The sequence below is a fragment of the Aptenodytes forsteri genome, unplaced genomic scaffold (genome assembly GCF_000699145.1).
Source record: "Aptenodytes forsteri isolate BGI_AS27 unplaced genomic scaffold, ASM69914v1 Scaffold86, whole genome shotgun sequence".
Taxonomy (NCBI): domain Eukaryota; kingdom Metazoa; phylum Chordata; class Aves; order Sphenisciformes; family Spheniscidae; genus Aptenodytes; species Aptenodytes forsteri.
In genome coordinates, this window is record NW_008795715.1 from 218,361 (window position 1) to 236,549 (window position 18,189).

At 34.7% G+C, this 18,189-nt stretch overlaps 1 protein-coding gene across 1 annotated transcript in view; it reads left to right on the forward strand.

The window, feature by feature from the left end:
• The window catches only part of CEP112 (centrosomal protein 112), a 171,100-nt gene that overhangs the window by 32,356 nt on the left and 120,555 nt on the right, over nt 1–18,189 (forward strand). The window contains exons 9-16 of the mRNA XM_009283475.2: nt 1,755–1,854; nt 3,071–3,189; nt 5,272–5,415; nt 8,199–8,353; nt 8,681–8,810; nt 9,804–9,896; nt 10,712–10,771; nt 14,624–14,703. Coding sequence (XP_009281750.1) covers nt 1,755–1,854; nt 3,071–3,189; nt 5,272–5,415; nt 8,199–8,353; nt 8,681–8,810; nt 9,804–9,896; nt 10,712–10,771; nt 14,624–14,703 — 881 coding nt within the window. The remainder of the gene's footprint in view (nt 1–1,754; nt 1,855–3,070; nt 3,190–5,271; nt 5,416–8,198; nt 8,354–8,680; nt 8,811–9,803; nt 9,897–10,711; nt 10,772–14,623; nt 14,704–18,189) is intronic.

Consider the following 18,189-nt stretch of genomic DNA (forward strand, 5'->3'; position numbering starts at 1 on the left):
CTTAGGAAGGGAAAAACGCTTGCAGAAAGCAGGTGAAAATACAAGGTGCTTTGTTGGAACAAGGCAACCTATTTTACCAACCTAACAGCTTCTATGGATTCATACGCTGATGAAATCATAAACTCATGTTTTTTCTTTTAGAGAGAAAGCACTCATATTATAGAAAAATGTGAACAAAAATACTTAAAACAAATTTTTATGGACAAAAGGCAAAAAATAACAGTAGGAGAATCTGCAAGTATACCACATATGTTCCTACTAATACAGCAATAGTGCTTGTTCTCATGTCTCTGTTTTGACACTGTATCTTAAAGCATAGGCTGGTCAATAAACAGTTCGTTATTTATGTTATTGCATTGTTAAAGCTATATGTGGCTTTCAATTCTTCACAGCAATAAAATGACACCAGATATACTTCCTTTGGGTTAAGTTGGATTTGTCTTTTTTGTGTTGCATAACACCACTTTTGAGAAGATTACAAAAAGACTATCAAAGACCGTACTGTGACTTTTAATACCATGTTTTAAACATGTGGGGTCAAATTCTGCGAGGTCCCAAGTGCCTTCTGAAGCACTCTGATCCCAGGAACGTAATGGGAGTTAAATGCTCAGCGTCAGGATTGTGATGACTTACCCTACTGTAAGCTTTGCATTACTGAGTACCTCTGTTTTGTTTCTTAAGACTGAGTCACAGACTTGGAGGAAGTTAGTTGACACAACACTATGACACATCAAAGCCTCCTGAAAGGATGTTAATATTTGGTCAGGTGCATATTTGGCTCATCTGTTCTCAAACTCTGCAAGCATAACTAGCTAGCAAAGCTGAGAGTCTAAAGGAAACAGCTTTGTGAGAATAAGAAATAGGTTAAATGCTTTCTCATCCCTTGAGTTGTCATCCTTTTCTAACTGATGGTAGAATTCCGTCTTTTGAAGTTGTTTAATAACGCTGGCTATTTTAGAAAAGGTTAAATAGTGTCGTATTAATCTTTAAAGACATAAAACATTTAACGCAGATTGAGTTATATTGTTTTAAGGTGAAAGCTTCTGTTTGATGAGAGATTTGGGGCACTGTTATAAAATTTCTGTGACTTTAATGTTTATCTTAAACACAAAGTTTAAACTAAAATACTATCTCAAAGTGTGCAAATATTTCAGCATTTTTTTTCCAAAATGAGCGTGTACAGAAATGTGCATGTGGTTACACCTCATATACTTGCTCTATTCTAATGATGTAGTTACACCTCATATACTTGCTCTATTCTAACCCATTGTTTCCTGGAATACATACAAAGAATTGCAATTGGTGAAGTACAAGAGTATAATGAAGTTCACCAGTGATTTAAGTATTTCTTAAACCTGCTGAGAATTTTAGGGTTTTTTAAAATAGTATTAGGCAACGTAAATATGAAAAGGGAAACAAATCCTTTCTATTTGCAGTAGTAGCACCATGAAACTTCCAAACTCAACAAAAGCAACATTAGATTTGCGCAAGTTTAAAGGAAAACAAAAAGCCCCCCCCTAAAACATGAAACTCCTTTTTAATCTACTGCCTGCATTTATCTAAATCAATCCTTTGTTTATGACTTGGCAGTCTTAGCTGTGAAAATTACTTTGATTTAATCACTTAGTCCTGCACGACCTAAGCGCTTCTTCAAGGCAGCTCCTTTGACAGAGATCAGTGTGTATTATTTTGTGCACCGGTTGTAGTTTTGGTTTTTTGGACTTTTGTTAAAGCATTGTGAATTTTCCCTACAGATTTTGGACAGAAAGAATGATGAAATAGAGGTATTGAAGTCCCTTTACAAAAACAAACAAAATGAAGCTGAGGAGACGATTAGAAAATTGGAGAAAAAAGGTGATTTTTGTACTCATGGTTGTTGTTTTCTGCATGGTGGTATTGTACTGCATCCTTCTTGTGGCTATGGGCTTACGTGTTCCTTCTAGGCGTAGATGTCCCTTTCCTCTTCATTTGCAGGTCTTGATCTAATTTTTCCTTTAGACTTTTAGAGGCTTGTCTGGTTGTCTTTGCTGTCCAGTTTCCAAACCAAATTTTCCAAGAAGCAGTGTGATCTTGTTACATAAAAGCTTCCAGGCTTTATGAAAGTCACCAAAAAAAGTTTCTTTGATGATACTGAAGTATTGTGACCACTTATTTCAAACTTTTTCGAATCTCTGGCTCGACGTTAATTTATTTATACATTCAGTACATTTTAATCAAATCACAAGGTATTATTTATTTAGGACTGTTGCGGCAAGAAATTTCAAACATGAGTAGTAGTCTTGAATATGTCATAAGTACAAAACTTGACCTGAGTGTGGCTTGTCAGCAGTTTTTGAATGTTAGTTTCTCTTAGAATCCTTGGAGTCCGTTTATACTATGGACTAAACCACAATGTAAAATACACAAGTGTGGTAACCTACGTACAAAAAAGGAGAGAGTTCCATGTATATTGTTTCCTGCTCCTTGGCAAAGTAAATTGTCCAGCAAGGGATCTGGTGCTTCTGTTGGTGGGCTGGTGGTTGCGCTCAGCTGTAACGGGTTGTGTTCGAGTCACCTACACTCTTGCCAGACAGTGAAAATCATCAGTCACTTTTGAAAAGTGAATACGTACCTGCTTTGTTTTCCACAAAATTTGACAAGACTGTGAATTCTTGATGCAATCACTTGCAATTTAAGTTGGGGAACTTAATTTCTTTCTATATCTTGGGCATTCAACCTTCACAAGAACCTTTTCTCTTAAGGATGCACGTAAAATCAGGTTAAAAATGCCTGTTTTCTTTAGGTTACAGAATTTTGTTGATGTATATTTTCTGCTTCAGTAAGGAAAACTCATTATGAAATATTTTGTAAATAAAGTAGAGAAGAGAGAACACCTTGTAATATTTTAGTGACACAGAATCTAAGTGCTAAATTTTAAAGAAGCACATGCATTAGGTATTTTTAAGAGCCAAAAAACATCAGAAACCCACGTCAATTGGAAAACTGATGTAATCTGATTGCCTCTGTTGCCAAAACTGAAAAATCCCAAAGGTATCTCTTGAAAGGTTGTTTATCTTCCTATTTTTGACAGTTCAGACCCTTGTTCGTGAGTCACAAGTCGTGAGAGAAGCAAAAGAGAAGCAGATTGTGGAGTTGAAGAAGATGTGTGAGCAAAGCAGTGATTCTTTGAACAATGAGTGGGAGAAAAGGGTAATGAATAATACTTGCTTTCTTTGAAAGACTCCTACAGTGTATATCTGGGATAATACATTTTGTCACTTAAATATTCCTTATGTATATTTTTTTTTACTTTTAGTGATATTTTCTTATGCTGATTTTATTTTTTTTTCTGGAGTAATCTCGCAAGACTCTTTGCTGATGCTTGCACACCCACACCCACCCGTACACCCGCCCAGCTGGTCACTCTGTTCCTGGGGTTCATCTGGCCCTCTTGGCAAGTCTCTGGATGTATTAGGGAAGTGTTTATTTCTGGTTGACCTGACATGGAATTTTAATCTCTGTAAACCTGCTGCTACCTGCTGCCACGGTGATTCCTTTGAACTATTATTTTTGCATTGGGTCATGAATTCTTCGATGTATTTTTATTTATTGTTAGACTCGAGACAGCAGCAAAGTAGAGAGAAAAGCGTGTTTATTGCAAGACAGCTTCACCTTTGCCCAGATTATTGTCAGTATTTGTCTTCCTTACCCCTCTCAGGAGAGGGAGGGTCACAAAAAGGGCAAAACCACCTCCCTTCGTAGATGAAGTATGCTGTTTAATTTTATTTTTTTTTAGCCCTGCATCTGGAAGTGATGTTGGTTTTAATTCTTGTCTTGTAAGAGATAAATCATAAATCTTGTCCTTTGTGCTTAAGACCTTGAGGCTTCAGTGTTAGGTGGTCTTTTTTGGTTTAGAGAAGCATTATTTTCAGCCTGAGGTCATCCCACTTTTTCAGTTACCTAGCAAGTGCTGTTTCTACAGCTGTAACTGTCATCAATGATGCCAGTGTGCAAACAAGAAGGCAAATTAAAATACTAATACTAATTTCAACTTAATGAAATTACAGAAGTGAAATCGGAGCATGTATCTTACGGAAAAACGTGGATAGTGGGAATTATGGCGGAAATATAGTAAAATTTAACAGTACAATATTTCTTATAACTTTATATACTACTTTCTTCTGTGTATTTTTTCCTTTGAATAGATGCAGGTTATTTGAATAGACATTGCTGACAATAATGCAAATATTACTATAGCCTGTTGTACAGGAGGTAGAGACATTCCCAGAATTTTTGCTTTTATTTATATCTTATGCACCTGGAGAGTGAACATTCATTTATTTATTTTCCCAGATTATTTTAAAAGGATCTCAAATTCAGCAAATCTTCTGAACACTGCAGTATATACATAATACTTATAATTATATTTTATTAGTATTCTTATCTTTTGGATGAAAAATTTTATGTAAGTTACTGCACACTGTTGAAGGCTGTTAAATAATGGTCCAGACTCAGACACCTCCATGATTTTGCTAGTCTATATGTTGGAGAGAAAAATCTGTACTTGTGCAAATTAACCTGATTTTAGCAGTGTGTTTAGAATGATGCTTTTATTTTATGTATTGCAGCTTTCTCCTTCAGCTGTGAAATGGTTTTGTTAGAAACCTGAGGAATACATAATAGCTGTTATATAACCAATATACCATACAAGTTTTGTATGCTGATTTGACATGACATTATTCTTTACTATTGTATAGATAGAAAATTTAGCTTTGAGGCTGCTTAACTAGAAAGGGAGGCCACTGGTGTTTAGAATATAAATTAAGGGTTATTAATGACACAAATAATCCTTTTATTAGACAAGTAGGTAGTCAAGGCTCTCCAGCTTCTTACAAACTGAGAGGCAGATAAACTGGCAGTGTAAGTATCTGGAGAGAGTATTAGTGTTTCTGTAATGGAAATTCATTAATTTTATGCAACAGTCATTGGTGTTCAGTTTAAATATGTAAACAAATAGAATAGCAGAGAATGGCAAAAATATGTATGTGTTTTAGTATTCTGTACGGATAAGTTATGCCCTCTATACATTTTTGAATGACTTCTACATCTAAATTACCGCTTAATAGAGTCATAGTAGACCTATTTAGTGAGACAATGATCTAGTTTTGTTACAGAAGACAGAAATGTGGCCTGTGCTTCTCAGTTATTCTATTTAAATGCTATAATAAAATAATACTTATAAATGCTAGTTATATATGCCATTTTTTATTTGGTAATATTTTTGTGATGCAGCTTCACAATGCTGTGGCTGAGATGGAGAAGGAGAAGTTTAATATTCGGAAGAAGCACACAGAAGATATGCAGGAACTGCTTGAGGACACCAATGCTCGTCTTAGCAAAATGGAGGAAGATTATTTGGAACAGATAAAGTCAACTGTAAGTTTTTTGTAAATATGTCATGACAGCAAGTATCTCTTGCAGTATTCAAATTTCATGCATTTGTGCAAAAGTGTACATACTGTTGGGCTGAGAAATATTTTTGATAGTGCAGTGCAGTTGTTCTGTCTTGGGAGAGAACAGTGTCCTGGCAGCCAGTCCAACCAAGGATTTTTCCACTGGATAAAATTCATTGAAGTACAGCCCTTCAATGAATACTACGCAGATATATATTTGTATTGAAGGACTGTTTCTAGCATTTCTCATTGTTTTTGATTCAAGTTAGCAGAACTTTTGTCTCTGTAGGCTTGTAGACTATAAAAAAGGATTTATATAGTACATCTATTTTCATAGATACATGTGACTTCTTACTTACCCACCTCCTCTTTGAATGATCAAATGCTTCTGTTAAAGATCAAATAAAAAGGATTTTTAAAATAATTATTATATTATTCTAATTTATTGCATAGCTTTCCTAGAATAATTAGAAGCATGTAAGCAGGTGTAATCTGGAGTTTGTGCCTGCTATATAAATGATGTAAAAAGCAAAAAATTAACAAGCATCCTCAAGAAAGCATCCTGTACTTTTTATCAGGATGAGGTACGAAGAAAATTGAATGAGTGAAAAGACAATGTGAAACAAAATTTATTCCTTTACTAATGAATGTTGAATTTAAAAATTAGCATTCAGATCATGTCATAGGTAACAGTAAATACAGAGAAAAATGGACACAGTCTGTCAGCAAGATTGAATTTAAGAACCATCAAAACTAGACAGATCTTGCTGAGCAGCTTCTGATTTAATAATTAAACAAGGTAGAGTTCAAGGCAGGGCTTAAGATGAAAGACTAGACTGTCACTGGAAATTAGCTTTCTTTTTTTTTCTCTCTCTCTTTCTTTCTCTCTCCTGATTCTTGTGGTTTGGGTTTTTTTTGTGTGTTGGTATTTCAGAGTTTCCTTGTTCAGGGTTTCACGTTGTCAAGAATGCCATTGCTGTTAGCAAGTGAAATTGGCTGAACAATTTAACTAATACCATAGAACTGATAGTAGGATTTTGTGCATTGAACAAGTATTAACTTCCTTGAGGGGTGGGGGGCCAGGGAGGAATTAATGATATTTGGTGACATGTTAAGTACAAATTTTTTCGTGTTTGTGTGGTGGTGATGTTTTATAAAAAAACCAAACCCAAACAAACCCTGCCCCCCGCAACCCATACTCTGCAGCTGGCTTTGTATTGATGGAAAAGTTTGCTGTACTATGTTCATGAAATGTCTTAAGGCACTTGACAAAGTTCAGGTGACCATTCTGTCTGTGTGAGGTTCTTGCATTACTCCAGGCTCATTTAACAGTTCTGTGACAGTTGGGGCACTGACTTGAGATGGCAGATGTTTGAGTTTTTATTTTACTTTTAACAGAGGGTGAAAATACTCTTCCACTTCCCTCATCTTCGGACCTTTGTTAATGTAAAAATGACTATGATACGTACATCCTGGAAGGACAGCTGTGTCTTATTTTTTGACTCCAGCCTCCTGAGGAATTCTTCTCTCATTTCCGTGCATATTAACATAAATTTAGGGAAGAATGGGAGGTAGTAGAGTAGTCTCATGCTACCTGCCTGTTCTCATTCTGCTCATTTTTAAAATAGTTTATATTAGGAGTTGAAGTTGTTGGAAAAAGATACGCCTTTTGATAGATATTTGTAATTTCTTGAAAAGAAATCACTGTAATTAAGCAAATGATATGGAGAAGTGGATTAGGGAAAGGTATACCAGCAGAGTCTTGAGGAATGCGCTCTCAGTCCTGATATGGATTTGCTATATTTCTGTGCACACCACCTTCCTTCTCTGCGTGTCTCCATTTTCCAGTAATAAAATGGAGATGATATACTTACCTTACAAGATGATGGTGAATTATTTAGTTAATTTTTGTTAATTGATTTGAAACACAACTAGATAGCATTTGCACTGTTGATGTAGCATTTGTATTATAATCATTCTTCTTGTATCCTCCAAATCCATAGCAGATATTACTGTATCTTATTGTTTACAACCTTGGATGTGGTTTTGCCAAAGTGCACATAAAAGGCAGTTGTTTAAAATCTATAATTCTTTAGCAACCTAAGTGCGTTGCTCCTTGCTTTAGTTTAGAAATTTGAGATAGAGAGATATATATTTATGTCAACATATGATGGTTATAAAAGTACTCGGAAGACTATTTCAGCATGAGAAAGCTACAGATTTCACTGGATGCCATATAGCTAAATATGTTTTCTAGCTGACTTTTATAGCTGCTCCTCACCATAATGATCAGTAAAATATTTATATATGTATATATAAAAAAAAAAAAATTGTATGTTTTTTTCCCCAAAATACTCTTTCCCACATGAGGTTGTGCATATTGCTAATGATAACACACTTGTTGGTTAATGGAAAGTCTAAAAATGCTTTACGTATATTATCATCCATTACAGTTTTCATAGAAATATCTGTCTTCTCTCCTATTTTAAAAGATTTGTAGTTTAGAAATCAGCTGCACATATTGTTTTGCTTAGGGGAGAAGACACGTCACTTTGGGGGTGTGTGTGGTGTATTAGACATCCATATTTTGAAGATTTATTTTTTGTATACAGCATAGAATTTACTGTCATGATTATTGACAGCTTTGCTATTGTAGCTCTTGTGTCTCTGGACCACCAAAGAACCTTGTTGCTCTAGGCTACTGAATAACAACAGGGGTATACCCTAATTTATTCTGGTTTTCTTAACAACGACCTATTCTTTTAGAACCAGACGGTCAAAAAACTGGAGGCTCGTGTCCAGCAGTTGACTGTTGAAGCTGAAAATAGTAATTTACAGCGTCAAAAATTATCTCAAGAAAAGACTGATGCAGAACAACATTACCAGGCGGTATGCTCTGAACTTCAGGAAATGAAAGCAAGGTAATTAAATAGCTGTTTTTAACATTGAAGAATATGGAATTTCCAAAAGCAAACATTATTAATTTTATTTCAAGAACTCAGTGAACAGTAATTGGCATTAGAAAATTGTCATGAAAATGTATTAATTGATGTAAAACTCATTTTGGAGCTGACCCAAAAGACCATTGTAAGGAGTATGTTATCTTTCCATTATTTATAAGTATTTCATTCTGTTACAATGAGCATGTGGTACAGGCAGACTTGCATACTCTGTAGAATTGATACTGAGCAGGTAAGATGCCAAAATATGAAAGCAATTTCCATATTCTCTTTGCTTACTACTTGTAGGCACAGCTCACTTCAGAAAGACAAGGACCATATTATACAGGAATATGAGGAGAACATTCAGCAACTACAAAGTAAATATGATGTTGATATAAATTTTATAAAGCAGGAACATGCTCTCTCTGCAGCTAAGGTATGCTTCCACGTATAATAGGCATTAAAATGTTTATTTTTTAAGTGGTCTCCTAAATATAAATGTCATGCTTATGAATAAATCCAAGGAACTGTTCAGTTCCCTAAGTTATTCATGTGCATAAGTTTAAAACAAATTGTGATTCAATTTTTCATTCCCAAATTTGACCGAAAAATCATCTGAAGTTGACTGATAATTCTGGGGTGTGTGCATATGTGTACATACAACTGGTATTTCCATAGCTGATTCAGATAAGGTACAATTAATATGCTGATTTTGTTTGTGCTTCTGTAAAAATTCCGGATACCAGAGGACCTCAGCACACTTAAAGACTTAATGTTTTCATAAGGCCTCTTGAATGAGGGAAAATATTTTTTTCCAGAAATAAACTGTCTCGCAGGCCTCTTAATATGGAATATTATGTTAAATACTTACGTGTTTAAGAAATAATTTTTAAATTCTGCAAGCGTTACATTCCACCCAAAATGTAATAATTCTGGTTTGTTTCTGTAAAAGCATCCATCAGGTTGATATCTACCAATATGCATAGGTAGCTATAGAGTATATATTTAATATAATTTTCAAGCTAAATAATTGTAGAAAAGGCTCATGGTTTAAATACCATCTGCTAATCCTTAGAGCCATAGGACAAATGGGGTCTTTTGCATTTATTTACTGGAATTCTGGGAGCTTTGATGATACTTTTACTCTGTTTAATTTATGAGGTAATTTTCTTTCTTTCAATTGTTAGTCTCAAAGGTTTTTTTATTATTAGTTATTTTTGTGGTTTTGTTTACATTTCTGGGTTCACGGGACGGACAGAAGTGACGTATCCCGAGTTGTAAACTCATACAGGTTTTTTTCCCCAAGTTGATAATTTTTTTTTGATTTCCAAGCACCTTTGAGAAATAAATTTAAAAATGCAAAAGATGTAGCTGTAGAGCTAATAAGGAATGCAACACAAAAATTCCTTTTTCTGTTAAATCCCTACAGGCATCTGATGTGATTGAAGAATTACAGCATAGCACGTCTCTATTAAAACAACAGTTACAAGATTCAGAACATCAAAGACAGCAACAGCTGAGGGTGAGCCCTGAACTTCTTACTCAAGAATGACCAGCCCTTTTTACTTGTCCAGTGATTTGAATGTTTAGATAGCCATACTAAAATGCATTTACATGTAACATGCATCTTTGTGTGTATTTTATTCATAGAAACAGATAAAGTGTCACCTTATGCTTAAAGGTTGATTTAAAAAGTATGACTAAAAAAGATCACTGTATGGGTAAGAGCAGAATTTTCACAGGAACTTTTTGACTGTTTGTTGTGATTCGCATGATAAAACAGTATAAACGTGTTTCAGTGGATTAGAGAAGCATGTCAAGGAATTACGAATATCTTTTTTTTTTTCCTAAACTGTAAACATTTTTTAAGTAAGTTTCAAAATTGTTTTTATTGTTGTTGCTATTTAACAGTTCAGTTCAATATTCTGTCTTCCTATAGGCATTTAAATTAGTCCTATCTCAGGATAATGAGTTCCACATCTGCACCATGTATCAATCCTATTTGAGTTTTGGCATCTACTTTTCCTCCTGTGTCTTTCATTTCACAGTTGATGTGGTACAGAATGGCATTTTAATAGCTCAGGAAAACATGTTGCTGTTTCTCTTTAGAAAGTGACTAAAATCATGACTTTCGAGATAGTTTTGTTATGTGTGGATATTTTTGCTGTTCGTTGAATTTTTTTGTATGTCAAAGAATTTTTTAATGATTATATAAAGTGGATTTTTAATTTTTACACTGTTCTATATAACAGCAAATGTTTGTGTGCTTAATGACTGCTTTGAAATGAAAGAAAAATGTGATTTGTTTATTTAGAATACACATCTCTTCCTTTGTAGGATCAAGAATACAAGCTTCAACAGGACAAACTTCACTTGGAGCGTGTATATGAAAAACAGGTAATGTTTTCAGGAAAATATACCATCTTATGCACATTTCCAATTTTGTTGTATACAGAAACTAAAGGTTTAAATTCTGAAATCCCTAAAGTAGTAAATTTTGGAATCCAAGCATTTCACATGGGTTGGAAAAATAATTGGACAAATTCAAGGAAGATTTTAATTACAGCTGTTTAGGTACAGAGATATCGCCTCTGATTCTAGGAACCTGTTGCCAAATGATGGAGGCTGGGAGAGCACTAGCAAAGAAGTGCCACTGTAAGCCTGTCCTGTTAGTATACGCTTCTCTTGTTGGCATCTGATGTTAACTGCTGTTAGAGAAAAGATAATGAACTAAATTGAACTTAGCCTGACCTGTTGTCAGTGTTCATATGTTCTTCCATACTTCTTTTTCCCCAATATGTCTTTATTCCATACTTCTCCATGATTTGAAAGTGTTCTTTATATATTGTCAACATGCATTGTTTTTACATCAGAAGCTTAAATTAAAAAACATAATTTTCATCAAAAACACTTCATCTTAAAGCACTTTGTAAATACTGTCTACTCTTTTAGACTTCAAACATCCATAGGTTTCAAATTAAACTTCCATTTTAGTGACGTTATATGTTCAACTCGTGCAGTGTTTAGTAAGAGGGTGTGTTAGATGCCTGTTTAATTGAAAGGATGTGTTATTCAAACATGTCATTTCCAAATGTGGTAAATTTATAACATAAAATAATGAATTGTGATCATAGCTACTTGTCACTTGGTAATAGCATTTGTAACATGAATTGTAGTGAGTTTTTGGTTTGAGTTAGTGCCTTCTGCTGACTTGAAGTCAAATACTTTTTCGTTCCAAGATATGTTTTGGTCTAATCCTAGCCTACATTTGTCTTTTTAGGCAAGTTATGGTTTTTATGAATGTTGGCCTCAGGAATAGCCTAGGATTGGAATAATATTGCAGGTCAAAATAAAAAAAATTAGCATAATTTGGGTATCTTCTGGCTATTGAAGTATAGTGGATATTGGTTTATTGCAGTACATCACTTCCTCTGCAGATAAGTACAGATTAAACGTGGCTGGTAATGTTTCCAGGCACCAAGTCCAAATGCCATCAAAAGGCTCACATCTACACCATTAAACTTTACGATTCTGGACAGTAAGGTGGACGCATCTGTATTACCTTTCTGCAGCGGTGCCTGTCCTGTGTGAATCTTGAATGAGGTTTAAGGATCGCTTGGGAGAATGCTTCTTAGCATGGGCTAAGAGCCTGTCAGCAATCACTCTACACCAGTAAGCACAGATATTGAAGTTGTAACTCTGTATCAGTAAACAAGAAAGCAGACCCTTTATTTTTAATAGATAACTTTACAGCAGTTTGCTTATTCATAAATTTTGATGTAACTGTGTTTTTCAAAATCAAATCTTTGAGAAAGAAGGAGAAAAAATAAATGTGAACAATCTATGGATATAAATCCATAAAATAGTATAGATTGGCCCATAAAATACTACAATAAGCTTGCTTTCAAGTAAAGGAATCATGAAGTCTCTGGTGCAATCTGTTCGCTTAAGAACCTACCCATTATCTAATAATCTTTATTAGTCTACAGTGGCTATTGCCTGCTAGGATATTTAAACATCAAACAAATAATAGGTAGTAACCCTAAATGTCACTGTTTGATTAAATGTGCTTATCTGCTGAATCAGGAACCAGTTAGGCTAAATGGTTTTACAAGCAAAGGAAACACCTGCTTTTTATAAATAATCTACCGCTTGTTTTCCAAACATTCAGCTAAGCGTAAGAACAGTGACAGATTATTCCTGAGAGCCATTCTCGAGCCAGCTGTTAAATATATATAATTTTACCACGTTTAGCAATACCTTCTTTGCTCTCTGATAGACAGCCCATCGGTTTGGAGGCTCTTTCAAACCAAGTATTCGGACTTCCATGTAGCGAACACCTACGCGGAACTGCTTACAGTAGTAGAGAATCTCTAAATTTGTTTTTTTTATTGCACTATACTCTTATGCTTCTGACTTATATACTTATTAAGACACGTTTTTCTTTATTGTAGTGACTTAATAGCATGTAACATTGCAAATGGTTGTAGGTGAATAAAGGATTTCCTGTGCTCCCCATCCGGTAAAGAAAAACATGCTTAGTACGTCACATTGCCACATTGTTACTTGAGCAATCCTAAAAGCAAAACAAACTCTTGTACTTAATCTGCCTTTGGCAAAAAAAAAATTGTGAAAACCCATGGTTTGGACCATGTTGGGGAGGTTGCCAAATTCTGAAGCCGCTCTCCTCTCTTGATCCAGAAGTACCAGAGAAAAGAGTGCTTCATAAAAATGCCTACTCCTGGTTAGTGAATTTAGGAAGTGGGAGTCAGATTTTGTTCAATGCTTTTTGCGACTATATTGCTTTATAGGGAGGGAAGCAATTTCTCAGATTGCTAGGATGTTCCTTGTGTGGTCTTGAAAGTTGCCATTTTCATTCTGCGTTGATTAAATACTAATAGGAATTAAAATAGTATTTCAAATTTAAATGGGAAATAAAATATACTGGGAAAAATACAAACATTTAGAGGAGAATTAAAGGGCCTCAAAGTTTTTTTTTTGTAACTGAGTATTTTTAGGATGTTTATGTAGAGGTCTGTTTGTCTCACTTTTGTGTGCAAATGTCTTTTAAAATATGTGTGTATAGATATTGCCCAGTGTAATGGCAGTTGCATGGAGGAGAATTACTTGGAAATGCAGTTTGCTTGGGGAAATGGAAAGGAAGAGGGATAAGCAGCGTGGCCGAGCGAAGGAAAATGGAAAGAGGTGTTGGACCCTGTGATGTTAGACAGTAGTGATCCTCTGCTGTGTACTGAGGTCACGTTTAGTGATGCGGAAGATTTTTATACTGCAAGATTATTCAAAGTGAACACATACACTAATGCTGATCTAGGTAAGAGATGATGGGGAAGAGATAGGAAGATGACAGGGGCAGGTTTTTTTCTGTTGTGCGAGGATGCAGAGCCTTTCGGGTTGCACTAGGATTGATTTCTTGCCACATCCATTGGAGTGACGGATGACCTATTTTTCTGGATTCACACTGTATTATAAGCAGCACACGGTCACAGTTTACTATGGAATAATAATTGTTAGCTAAGATGCTCTATCATTTTAGAGGTGTCTGTGTGCTTTTTGTGGGTTTATTAGTTGTACACTTATACAAGAGTGTATAACCCCCGCATTTCCAAATGGCGTTTTTAATATCTGGATGCAAAATGGAAAAATGAAAAGCTTTATATAATGATTCAAGTGCTCCAGCTTGATTTCATTTGAGTTTATTAGTAGTAAACCACTTTGAGGAAAAGTTTTACTTTTTCTTAAGAGTATCTACCCTCAGCTAGTTAATGTTTGAGTATGTATTATTCTAAAGTTATGTTATTTACTGTCATTACGTTTGGTATTTTTATTGTTGTAAGAGTTGATAAAAAGTAGTTCACTTTGGGTATTCACAAATTGCTAAGTAGGAACTCTGTACCATAGAGAATACATGTCATTATTTTAGGCAGACTTCTATATGCTTTCCTGTATTTATCTAAAGAAAAATCTAGTTCCTTTTTATGTAATTACTGATAGTTCTTTATTCTAGAGAATAATATTCATTGTGAGAAGAGAAATAGCTCTATTGGCTATATTCTCATACTTCATCTCTTATTCTTGCATTTTATGTAATTTTAGAAATATATAGATGCTCATCTACATCAGTGCATAAGAAATATGCAAAATAAATAGGTTTTATAATTTAAAATAACTTTTTTTTTAATCAGACTTTGTTTTAGCTAAAATATGGTATTTTTTTCCCTCAAATGGTAGATTCATGGCATCCGGAATGATCTTGATAAAGAAAGAGGGGATGCTCAAAAGAAAATTCGCAAACTGGAAGAGACTTTGAAGTAAGTGAATATGGAATAATTGTTGAACCATCCCCAATTTTTTAGTCAAACTTACTAAATAAACTTATGCTTTGTCTCAGCTAACTGCCTTCCTATAATTTTTCTGGGTTATCTTCCCACTGTAAAGCTGCATCTTCAGGGTTCTAGTCAGCCATAAAAATTAAAAAAGTAAAGCAAGAACCAAGCCACCCAAATTTGTTGACTTTCAAGTTCGTAGGAATAAAACAGAATTGAAGTTAGTGATGTCAGCTGGTCTTGCCCTGTCAAATAAATGGAACCGGCTTCAATTTAGAATGGCTACTTAGTAGGCAAATAATCCAAACTAAAGACTAGTTGCTTTGGGCTATTTCAGAGGAAAGGATAAATTTGAAAGATGTATTTATTTAAATTATATTTTCACTTGATTTAGTATATGATGTTTGTGGTTGTTGGGTTTTTTTTAATATCCATAAATTACAACTTTAATGTGGATTTTTCCTCTTTGATACCACACTTTTTTGTGTGAATACTTATTTTTCAAATGTAGCTAAGGCTCGGAAATATGGTCTGCAGCAAACAGAAGACACTTCTCATTAACTAACTTGGAACAGCTTTTATGCTGACCTTGTACATTAAAAAACTAATCAGGACGCAACAAGTTTGATGTTTTCTGAGCAGAGGACTGGTTTATATGCAGCAGATGCACATATGACAAGATCGACTCTTGTTATGCTGCTTCCATTTTTGATTATGTAAAATATTATTTCCATATGTTTATCCAGTTTAAATTCAAAGTTATGGAAACAATTTCTAGGGAAAACAGATTATTCTGAAACAAACCAGAAGTTATTTGCTAAAACTACTCAGTTAAATGTTACAATGTATCTTATCTGGGCTGATAGGGGCATTGTGAAGATACTTTTGTTCAATAAAAGTCACAGGGCTGCAGTCTATATTCCTTTATTTCTATAATCTCTTAGGTATTTGGCATAAATAGAGACTTAAATCTTAAATCACTGCAGACATTAATAAAAACTCTATGCTTTTAATCTTTAAATTCTTTATGCTGACTATTATTTATAATTTTAGGGAGATTGAATTGTTATCAACTAAACTTAATCTTCTAGTATCTCAACGTCTGATTCATTGATAACGTGGTTGCATTAGTTATCTTCCATGGCTTTCAAATAACGTGTCAGTTTGCACTTACTTGTGTTAATAAAATAAGTCTGACTTTACAGTCCACTGGCTGCTCAGAATTTATTCCCCATGTGGGTGCTCTTAGTGCAGAGTAAACATGGTAGTGCTCCACTTCAGGCAAGTATTTGTAGAGTGGGTTGGTGTGCTGTGGATTTTGAACTTACTTTTAATTAACAGCACTGCGCTGAGAAGCTCTTGTAGATAGCTGAGGAGGTCCTCGTTTATTTCAGATATTCCCTAGCTGTAATTAAGCTTAGGTTTAATGTTTGGGTTAGAGTAAGGATTTCAAAGACTAAAGTTTCAAGATCCCAGTTGACTGGTGGATGCTTCAGCGCCCACAAATTAAGATGACGCTGACAGAGGCCAGTCTCAACCTTGTGCTTTGTGTGAGTGGTTCCTTTGGCCAAAACTGAGGACGGGTCAGCCTCTGGGATCCAAGAGCCCTGGAGACTGCATGACAGGTTAAAAGTACGTCTAGACTATTTCCCCTATAGCAAGTGATTAATACCTATTCCCGGTTTTCAAAGTGTCTTCCAATATAAGCTACTTGCATTCATATTGTAGAGTACTTTTCCCAGGTCGCTTCCGTGTCCTCTGGCACTCTGTTTCTGTTATGCCTTTTTTTATTTTATTTTTTTGATTCAGGGTGTTGAAAATAATGTAGTGATTTCTAATATTAAATGATATATCACTCTCCTAATTTAAAATGCAAAATGTTTTAATTTTGGAGATAGCTTATTCTTTAATAATGAATCTATGCTACTGTTCTTTTGGTTGTTTTATACCAGTGATTTGGGGTTAATTTTAAGATTAATGATGGAATTAGTAATGCTACTAAATAATTATTTTGTAAGTGAATGGAAATAAAAATTAGCTTTCATCCTTGTTTTTGTCTGGATGGAGACAGAAGTTGGCAGAGTCATTGGGGTGGATTTGGGCTCCTGAAGATTGAAAATATTGTGTTTACAGAAATATAGTGCCCTAGTTTAAGCCCAGCATATATTCTGCTGGCTGGTTCTTTTCAGTGCAAAACCTCTGCGTCTTGCATCTGTACATTTCTGTTCATGGATGTGTCAGTGCACGTTAATTTAGCACCAATGTTTCTGGACAGTATTAAGATTTTACATGTATGTGTTATATATGACGTGTATGCAAGTAATACATAACAAGCAGTAATATTTTTGTGTCAGAAATGGATGGCTTCCTTATGGCTTTTTTTCTGCATTGCTGCAAAAATTAGTCCTTTTAACAGTCTCTTGCTATTAATATGAATCCACAAGACCTAATGTTTTATGTGCAAATGCTTTATTTTTCTGTATTTCTTTGACTACTCGCGGAATCAAATTAAGTAATTACAAGCTAAGGCAGACACAGTAAACCTTTAGAACACAACCTTATCTTCCTTGAGATGGGTGAAAATACAGTTCACCATCTTCAATAGAAACGATGCCTTGTGGAATTGCAGCTCAGAACCCAGTAGGTGCATCAGTGATTTCTCATAAACTACTTTGATCTGAATGCACTTTGATTCTGAAATGGCCACAGGATTATATCTTGAGTAGCTAGTCGGCTGCAAACACATAGAAAGGGAAGCGGCAGGCATCTTAGTGGGGTTTTGTGTTGTTATTATTTTTCCAGTGGTGTGACAGCAAACAGTGCTATTGCAGTTTCAAACGTATCCACACAGATGCATAATGAAAGTGATTTGAGGCATTGTGTGGAATAGCAAAATCCACATTTCTAAAAGTATCCTTCATTTCAAATAAATAGTGTTGCCAGAGTTTTAATACTGAATATGGGTTTACATAGTTTATGGAAGGTCGGGTTTTTTTCTGAAGTTTATGGTAGAAATCTGTCAAAAACAAATCTTTTGCAAAAGAATTGCTTTAATACTCATGACTATTGCTGGTGACTTGTAGATATAAATTTTATTTTTAGTTTAGCAACGCATGTCATAGGCATTGCCTAATAGCAAAAGTGACTATAGGAAGTGCTCCGAGGATTTTTCTAGAATGTCATTTAAACTGCATTTATATAATAACAAAGTATTCTTAAAAAGCTTCTGTGTAATTGCTTGGGGGGAAAGGTTGTTTCTGTCATTTAAACACTGCATTTATAATAACAAAGTATTCTTAAAAAGCTTCGGTGTGTAATCTTGGGGGGAAAGGTTGTTTCTCTATTCCCTTTAGTTTGGTTGCATAAAATATGTCATGAGAGTGGGTTACAAATAGGCTAAATCTCTGGTTCTTATCTTTTTTTTATTTTAAGTAGAGGAATAGGAAATAAAGAGGTATAGTTATATTACAA